At 52.1% G+C, this 9,730-nt stretch overlaps 1 protein-coding gene across 1 annotated transcript; it reads left to right on the top strand.

Moving 5' to 3' along the window:
- The first annotated feature begins 7,491 nt into the window (after positions 1-7,491).
- Positions 7,492-7,911, top strand: LOC147659379 (uncharacterized protein C11orf96-like). Its single transcript, XM_086951785.1, has one exon. The coding sequence runs from the start codon at positions 7,492-7,494 to the stop codon at positions 7,822-7,824; it is 333 nt and encodes a 110-aa protein (XP_086807911.1). The 3' UTR covers positions 7,825-7,911.
- Positions 7,912-9,730: the final 1,819 nt, after the last annotated feature.

Raw genomic sequence — 9,730 nt, 5'->3', positions numbered from 1 at the left:
CCTGTAAAGTACTGTCCTGAGAGGTCAGATCGTATCTTACACTGTCTTTGCCAAGGGGATAACACATTTTAGCTTTTTGGTGTTTCGCAGATTTGTGGGGGCGGTAGTTGGCTTTGGGCTGAATCAGCCCCGCGTTCCTTGTTCTGCACAGTCGTCCTTCCAATGCTCTTCTCTTCGACAAGTGCCTGATCTTGGTCTCTGAACGTTGGGCTAGAGGTTTCGAAGATTGGAGCCTTCCTTTTTTTCTCTTTCTTTTCTTATCAGTGTCATTTGTCACTTTTGCTGCTTACGATGTCATGGATCTTGATGGACAGTGTAGAACATAGGAGGGTGTGGAACGCAAAGAAGTAGGTAACAGGAGGCAGTAGAAAGGGGGTGACAGATTAGAAGAGGAGCCGGAGTAAGAGAGTGTGAAGTGGGGTGGAAGTGATGGCTGTGGGGAGGGGGTAGAGGGTAGGGGGGAGCAGCCCAGGGCCCCCACACCTCGTGACTTTCACCTCTCAACTTCTTCTGGCCCCTCTGATCGCCGCTGTCCCCCGCTCCTCACTCTGCTCCACTTTGCTGGGGAACCCTTAGGGTATCCTTAGGGTTTCCTAGGCATCTTTTCCCTTTTGGGTCCGTTTTGGGTCTCTGTGGAGGGGGCGTGGGTGTAAACGCTGCCAGGGGGACTGTCCTGGTGCCCTTTTGTTTCTCCTCTTTGGGTGAGCGTGCAGTAAACGCTACCTAGGATGTCTCAGGTGCTGGGGAGGTGCCCACTCCACTCCATTTGACCCCTGCACCCAGTGCACCCAGTCACCACTTGCCGCCCAAGTAACCGTCAAACAATGGGCGGCCAGGTGAAGATGAGGGCTGGAGAATGGGATTGGGATATCGGCGCAAGGGGAGGAGGGGGAGCAAGGTGCGGGGAGTAGCGAAGAGCCCCACGAGCAGGTCCCAGGAACAAGGCGGGCAAGGCGCGTGGGCAGCCACACTACGCTCCGCCACGCCAAAGCAGCTCGGCTCAGATCAACTCAACCTCCCTCTGCACAGAAACCCTAAATGCCAAGCCGCTGCAACTTCCGGCACTGGACCCCCAGCTCTCACGGCTGACCCCCAGTTGGCACTCAGCCGAAAACGCACTCTCTACGACTCCGCGGCAAGAGCCGGACCCGGAGCAGCAGCATCAATCTCGGCAAGTTCGGCAAACTGTCCAATCGTGTCTCACACAGAAACGAGGCTTGCACTGCACAAGCAGGGCCTAGTCAGCTCTGTGAATCCCAATAGGGCATGAATGTACTCACACATTGACAATAAATAAATACAATAGTGTGAATCAATGTACAGGATGAATTACATAATACAGTGTTTGTTTAAACGTGTAGGTGTCAGACGCCTTGATATCACTTGTATACAGCCTTACTTGGTTAGCTCCGCACTACTTTTTAGATCGATCCAAGAGCAGCGCATGCGCTGCTGCTCGACTTTTAGTAAGGGGATTTTGAAAGTGCTAACCACAAGCTTTTCCTGGCCTAAAACTTGAGTGCATGTGCGCGTGCACGCGCACAGCCGCCATCTGCCTTTCTTATCACCTTGTTTTACAGTTACGAGCCGTCATGGCTCATTAAGTGCTTTCATCTTTGTATTTAATACAAATATGCATCCCGATATCTATTCCAGCATTGCTTTGACATGCCACTAGAGGATACTATAACCCCATAAATACTTTTGGGTGCACCATTGGAACAGCATTTAAGTATTGAACTTGCTTGAATTTATTTGAGTTTCATTAACTTCTGAATGCAATCCCTTAAATACGCTAAGGCAGCATCACTGCGGTAAACCAACTGGCCAAATTAAGAAATCAACGCAGGGCCGTGCTCACTTGTGATTCTGTTGCTCCTCAGCCACACAATTCTGATCATTATTGCTGAATAAAAAGAGCAGAATCATGCACACTAAGCTAGGACCACTGGATAATGGATTTGTTGCTAAAAAGTGCTACTGCTACCAAATATCACCCAAGGTGTAATAATATCACATATGAGCGGATTCCGCCTATACACGTGGCCCCGGACACTTGCAGTCAATTAATAGCCAGCTGTTGTAACCCTCTACAATATGTATGCAGGCTATTTCATTTAAAGGGCCAGGTCTAATTGGAATATCTCTTCTATGTCATTGTTACTCAGTACACATCTGTCAGGTTAGAGCAGCAAACTCTGAGGTATTAGGCCTGCACTGACCATGGCCAAATGCAGTCTGATATTGGGCCTTCGCTGTGTGGTCCTGGACCAGCGATATTCTCTTCTTTGTCAGCTCTGCGAATTTAAAGTAACGTTGCATAGTTTTGCACCAATGTTTAGTAACACTGGGTGAGCATCGGGCACAATTGGGCCAAAACTTTGGCACCTTCATTCGGCGCTATGTCTCCTTGGCTCAGCACTGGGTGATCACTGCAGATATCTTTCTATTTTTACATGTGCACACACAGAGACACAAGCAGACATGCGCATGCGCACAAACTACATACTAGACATTTGTTTTAAAACACTATGGGGCAGATTTACAATAACTGGCGCATCCCTGCATATCAGCAGGGATGCACCAGTTATTGTTCGCCAAGCCTCCGCCACCATGGATGCGCCGCATTAACAATGCGGCGCACCAAGAGGCAAAAACGGCACAGATGCGTCACGCACCTGTGCAGTAAAAGCGGCGCATTGCTGGAGTTGCGTTGCAAGCGTGACGCAGCTCCAGGAATGCTCTGGGGGGCCCTATTGTTAGAATGCTGCGTCAATCCTTACGCCTGCTTCAAGCAGGCGCAGGGTTTTGACGCAGCATGGGCTCAAAAGTGACTGAGTGAAATCTTGTAGATTTCACTCAGCGACTTTTAGGAGGCGTTCCTGCGCCGGAACGCCCGCCCTCCCCCTGCGCAGGAACGCCTCCTTCTGGCTCAGGGCTTTACAACGTGACACATCTCACAGATGCGTCACGTTGTAAATACCATGCAGTATGGCGCATCTTTTGCGCCGCCGCTGCGTTACAAAAGTGACGCAACTGCAGCGTAAAAGCGGGCCAAGGGGATTGTAAATCTGCCCCTTAGAGCTCCCACAGCTTGTTCTGCTCTTTCTCTGACTGCCCTGTATAGATTTTGTTCAAGGTGACTGGGCGAACTGTGTCACACTGACTGACCATGCAGCGCCTACTTGTACCCTGCTCTACCAGCCACTGTGTGATGCTGCACTTCTCAACAACTGGTAAGCCTTGACTCGATGCAAATAGTACATGGATGCTCTGACGCTTTGGGTGTCAGAGGGCACAGACATAGGCGGTGGTGACCCTCTGACAGACTTCTCGAGCGACCGGACAGCGGTTGGCAGATACTTGGTTGACTAATCAGCAACCATTAACGGTAGACCAGCGGCACCGTTCTAACTGATTTCATGATAAGGAAGTGTCCCCCACACGAACATGGAGATTAATACCCAGCGTGATTTCTCAACTGCCCAAGTGAGTCCCCCCACCTTTCAACTGCATGATTATTGGAACATGGTAATTCATGACCTATGACTTAATACTCATGACTATATCATCCTGCCAGACGTCCTACTAGCATTGGTATTCCCATTGGAGACGGTCACTCAGAGACAATTCCTTTAGTGCTCCCACATTGTTTTGTCCTGATGAAGACCCCAGAATGAGGCGATATTAGACCTTCCATCCTGCAGGGTCGAAACGTAGACTTCCTCACACCCTCACACCATAGGACTGAATAGCCAGACCACTGTGTGATGAGCTTAGGGAACTACGGACCTATATAGACGGTAAAGGTTCATTTGTATGTAAATGTGATTGTACCAATGTCACACCACCTTTACCCAGTCCCTCACCGACCCAATCACCCCCATCTCACCTAAACACCAATCCTTCTCTTTTTTCACTGTGAGCACTGTATAATACTAAATGACACCGTAAATTTGATGACTTTGAATCACAAGAGCCATCTGTATTTTGGTCAAAGCAAAATGTCTTTTGAGATGTAAACACTATATTAATTATGTTCATTAAATGAATTTTGATGATGAATTATGCCGAATTGATTCTGTGGTGAATGTTTTAGAGTTTGGCTTAATCAGGAACACTGTCCTGACCGTTCATGTATTCTAGGCCGGCGATACACACACTCCCCACATTGTACCCATATGCACCGTGACGCAGCGCGGGCAAACACAGCAGCTACTTCTCACATTAAGCAGGTACTCAGTGTAAACCCCTCACATTAAGCAGGTACTCAGTGTAAGCCCCTCACATTAAGCAGGTACTCAGTGTAAACCCCTCACATTAAGCAGGTACTCAGTGTAAGCCCCTCACATTAAGCAGGTACTCAGTGTAAAACCGTCTGCTGCAATGCCTTCTGGTCTACAGCTGCTGATGGGGTCCTGGTGGAACGAGGCAGCTTTGTAAGAAGGGGAGTTATGTACGGACTCTTTGCGGCCTGGCGTCGCGGTTGCTATGAACAGGATGGAGGCACCGGCGGCGGCCTTTTGCACAGCTCCAGGCGTACAAGTAGACGAATTAAGAAGACTGTGGCCGGCATAGTGCCTGGCTGCCAGTTGATCTCAACGCTGGAATGGCCTGAAAGCAGCCTCCACAGGCCACTGTCCTGGTAGCCCTGTCCTGGTGGTCACTGTCCTGATAGTCACTGTCCTGGTAGGCCACTGTCCTGGTAGGCCCTGATAGGCACTGTCCTGGTAGCCCTGTCCTGGTAGCCCTGTCCTGGTAGTCACTGTCCTGGTAGTCATTGTCCTGATAGACCCTGATAAGCACTGTCCTTTAAGGCCACTGTCCTGATAGCCACTGTCCTGATAGACCCTGATAGGCACTGTCCTGGTAGCCCTGTCCTGGTAGCCCTGTCCTGGTAGTCACTGTCCTGATAGTCACTGTCCTGGTAGGCCACTGTCCTGGTAGGCCCTGTCCTGAGAGGCACTGTCCTGATAAGCACTGCCCTGGTAGTCATTGTCCTGGTAGTCATTGTCCTGATAGTCACTGTCCTGATAAGCACTGTCCTGGTAGGCCACTGTCCTGGTAGTCAGTGTCCTGTTAGTCAGTGTCCTGTTAGTCACTGTCCTGGTAGGCCACTGTCCTGGTAGGCCACTGTCCTGGTAGTCCCTGTCCTGATAAGCACTGTCTAGATAAGCACTGTCCTTTTAGGCCACTGTCCTGGTAGTCACTGTCCTGTTAGTCACTGTCCGGGTAGGCCACTGTCCTGGTAGCCCTGTCCTGATAGACCCTGATAGGCACTGTCCTGATAAGCACTGTCCTGGTAGCCCTGTCCTGGTAGTCACTGTCCTGATAGTCACTGTCCTGGTAGGCCACTGTCCTGGTAGCCCTGTCCTGGTAGTCACTGTCCGGATAGTCACTGTCCGGGTAGGCCACTGTCCTGGTAGGCCCTGTCCCGATAGACACTGTCCTGATAAGCACTGTCCTTTAAGGCCACTGTCCTGATAGCCACTGTCCTGGTAGACCCTGATAGGCACTGTCCTGATAAGCACTGTCCTGGTAGCCCTGTCCTGGTAGTCACTGTCCTGATAGTCACTGTCCTGGTAGGCCACTGTCCTGGTAGCCCTGTCCTGGTAGTCACTGTCCTGATAGTCACTGTCCGGGTAGGCCACTGTCCTGGTAGGCCCTGTCCTGATAGACACTGTCCTGATAAGCACTGTCCTTTAAGGCCACTGTCCTGATAGCCACTGTCCTGGTAGACCCTGATAGGCACTGTCCTGATAAGCACTGTCCTGGTAGCCCTGTCCTGGTAGTCATTGTCCTGATAGGCACTGTCCTGGTAGACCCTGTCATGATAGGCACTGTCCTGGTAGTCACTGTCCTGACAGGTACTGTCCTGGTAGGCTACTGTCCTGACAGGTACTGTCCTGATAGGCTAATGTGCTGGTAGGCCAATACAGCGCTCAAAACAGCACACAAGGAAGTGCTGCCATAACACGCCAGCACAAAAGAGCCATCATTTCAGTAAAAGCCTGGCAACACTCTTTTTTAGATGTATTTTAGTACTGTGTAAAAACACACAATGGAGCACAGCTTTTGGGTCGGTAAAGTCATGCTTTATTTGTACTTGTTTGTTCCCACAGCATCTGCTATTTTTGTTTTCTCGGATGATTTTTAATGTGTTTCCCATCAATTACGCGACCCAGGAGATCGGCATATTACTGAAATGAATGTGTTAATAATGGGAGGCAGATGCTTCCTTCCGAAGTGCCCGGAAATGAGTTTCTGCCTTGAAAGGAAGTTGGACACTGCAGAATTGGAAAGTTCGGCCACGCGCTGAATAGATCTTGGAGAGGTTCATAGCAGGTGCCATGTTGAAATTCACATACAATTGTGAATGGAGTTCATCTGAGCAGCACGTTGCATCATTGATTGTCGATGACGTTAGTGCAAAAAAGTCTACTTGCCACAAGTCAGATGAGTGTCAAGGTTCAGATGGTAAAGTCCACGATGGGAGATTTGTGGGTGTGGATGAGGCATCACCGGCCGGCTGGCTCTCCAGGGCTGAAGAGCAAGGAACAAGCATTGGCATAGCCAATAGGTCTCGCCTTTGGTGCCTTATAAGTGTTTAGCCATGCAACAGTTAATGTTGGTGCGCCAAGGATATTGTGCTGCAAAACTAAACACTTATAAGGTCCCAAAAGCGAGACCTATTGGCTCTGCTAATGCTTGTTTAGGACATGTGTCCTGGCCCACCGGTTTTGATTCAGGACATACGGTCACCCTCCTGGTGCAGGCTACCACAAAGTCTGAGGGCGGGTTAAGGACACTACAGGGTCGCCACAATGTAGTGCTTCCATGGCCGAAACATGTCCTTGCCCCTGAGGGGAAGCAGCAGATGCTGTGGTCTCTCTGGCCTTTGGGCACCGTCCCGATGAGCACCGTCTCCCCTCCCCACAGCACAGTCCACCTCGCACTGACTGGTTCTCCATGAGTTAAAATCTGGTCATTGACAGAGCATCCCGGAATGTTTTATCGCTGTCATTGGAGCGGATGGTTTGTGCCTTATTTTTGGTACTTTTCTATCGCACTGAAATAAAGCGCGCCTTCCCCGGGTTTCCTCTCCAGCCTCCCCGCGGGTCCATCTGGTGTCTTCTAAAAGTGCTTCACGGCGTCAGAGCCCGTGGCAGCCGGATGTGGTTTATTATATGGAGTTTGTTGTCACATGAACAGGTCGGTCCGTGGGAGGGAGCGGGGGATATAAACATGGGGAGCGGAGGGAGAGAAACAGAGGCAGGAGCCGGTCTGAGAGAGACAGGAGCCGGTCTGAGAGAGGCAGGGGTCCGAGACAGGCACTGAAGCGCTCCCTGACAGTCTCTTCTTATCAGCCCCGAAGAGAGAGGGGGACACCGCCGTCCTGCAGGACTTACACCCCGAGGACACCCTCTCACCGCACCCCCCAAAGGCTTGGGTGAGAAGAAGCTGCTCCAGTCCAGAACCATCACCCAGAAGATGTCCCGGAAACAGGCGGAGATGCTGAGCATGTGGTCCAGCTACCAGGAGAGGATGCCTCTGTGCACATATCTCACCGAGGCGCCGGGAAGCCGGCAGAGGAGGCCCCGGCTGGTCCGGCTCCGGACCCTGCCGGTGACCTGCGGGGAGATCCTGGAGGCGGAGGAGGAGGGCGCCTCGGCCATGGACGAGGAGAGGGCGCGGAGGTCCTTCCTGCAGTCGCTGGAGTCCCTGCAGAGGAGCACGCAGTCCCTGCACCTCCAGCAGAGGGCGGAGCTGAGCAGCTGGAACACGTCCAGCCTAGACTCGGGGGACTCGGATTGTGGCCCGTGAGAGGGGCCCTTGGGGCTGAGAACCCTCAGCAGCCTACGGGTCATTGAGATGGACCCCAGGGACTGGTGACCCCCCAACAACCGCTGACTGACTGTGAGAAGCACTTTAGGGGCGTGTGGCCCTCAACTACCGCAGCTTGTGACGAGGACCCGACGCCAGGTGGCTCTCAGAAGTTGTGTCTGGTGATGAATGAACCTGGTGCTCCTTCAAAAGCACACTCGATGAAAGGCACCAGGACAGGTGAGAAGGGGGGCCGCCCTTGCACCCATCAGTCACTGACGTCCTGCGCTGGAGACTGAATGAGGGGTCCGCAGTGACCGACACCACTCACTGGGACTCAACATATTGGAGCGAGGAACCCGTTTCTGGCCGGAGCCGCCGCAGAAGCTCTAAACAGCTTCTCCCCGAGCACGGACCATTTAATAATGTTTGAGCCAAGCCGTGTAATATTTGAGGCCGCACTCCGCCCCCAGTTGGTGCGGCAGGGCCGGCTCTAGGCTCATGGTGGCCCTGTGCAGGAAGCGTAGGTGGGGGCCCCGGAAGAGGCGGTCCGGACGGGGCGGAAGGAAGGTGTTTTTATAATACGTCCAGAAAAGTCGTTAGATGATTGACCAGTACCTGTGGCTGCTCCTACCCTTCCGAATTTGTCTCAGAACGATACATTTTAGGAGGAGGAGAGCATTGTGACACACGACATGAGGGACTGGGCGCACAGACAGCTGCAGTGCCAGGGCCATGACAGGGGCACCGGACCCCCACAACCCCCCACAGAGAAATAATCGGTGGCTCTTTGCCCAGAAACAGTAATATCGATGCCATATCAAATATGGTGTCTTACGCTTGGCGGATGGCCACGTCCGTTGCAGACACTGCATAGCCACCTCGTGAGTAGTCATTAGTTGCTGCAGGATATATGCCTTTAATGGAACAGAGTTAGCTCAAAGCTACCCCACGCTGCAACTGTGTGTGACAGGCGTGACACTTTGTGGCACAGCTATGCGTTCATGGTTGAGCAGTGTGTGTGAGAAATATCAGTCTATTGCCAGTGACAGGCTCCGTTTACTGAGCAGTGTTAACAGTGAAGGCACGTGTGACTCAACATCTCTGGCCAGCCCTCAATATGGGCCCGCCTCAAACATTGGATTTTTTATTCCATATTCGTAGTGCTGAAAAAAAACAGCTTGCTTCCCAATGACCAATGATTTTGCTGAGTACAAATAACAAAAAACGCACCTATAAGAAGCGCAACTTGCAAAACCGTGCCTTCAGAGTACAACTGGAAAGTGTATGGAGTAAGCCTGGGCGTAGTTCGCGTAGCCGCACTCCGCGAGCTACGCGAAGATGCACTTGCACTCCGCGAACTACGCATAGCTCCGCGAGCATGCGTAGTAGCTTGCTTGACCCGTTCGCAAGCCATTTTTCGTCTTCGGGAGCGCCGTGGAACTCTGGAACCTGCTCGACACCACATCTCCAGACGTCGCCTTCCTTACGGAAACATGGATGAACGCCTCCTCAGCGCCCGACATACCCGTCACCATCCCGGACGGATACAAGATCACCCGGAGAGACCGCGTCAACGAGACAGGAGGAGGCATCGCCATCGTCCACAAGAACACCATCCGCATCACGACCAACTCAGACGACACCCTCACAGCCGCTTAACATCTTCACTTCCAGATACACACCGACCCCAAGACCACACTCAGAGGCACCCTCATCTACAGACCCCCAGGACCTCGCACACAATTCAGCGAAGACATCGCAGACTTCATCAGCCCGCACGCCCTCGCCTCCGCTGACTACATCCTCCTAGGGGACCTCAACTTCCACCTGGAGAACAACAACGACAACACCACCACCACCCTGCTGGACAACCTCGCCAACCTCGGACTCATGCAACTGTGAA

The sequence above is a fragment of the Lissotriton vulgaris genome, unplaced genomic scaffold, assembly GCF_964263255.1.
Source record: "Lissotriton vulgaris unplaced genomic scaffold, aLisVul1.2 SCAFFOLD_1390, whole genome shotgun sequence".
Classification (NCBI taxonomy): domain Eukaryota; kingdom Metazoa; phylum Chordata; class Amphibia; order Caudata; family Salamandridae; genus Lissotriton; species Lissotriton vulgaris.
Note: the sequence above shows the minus strand (reverse complement) of the source record. Positions and strands in the feature narration are given on the sequence as shown.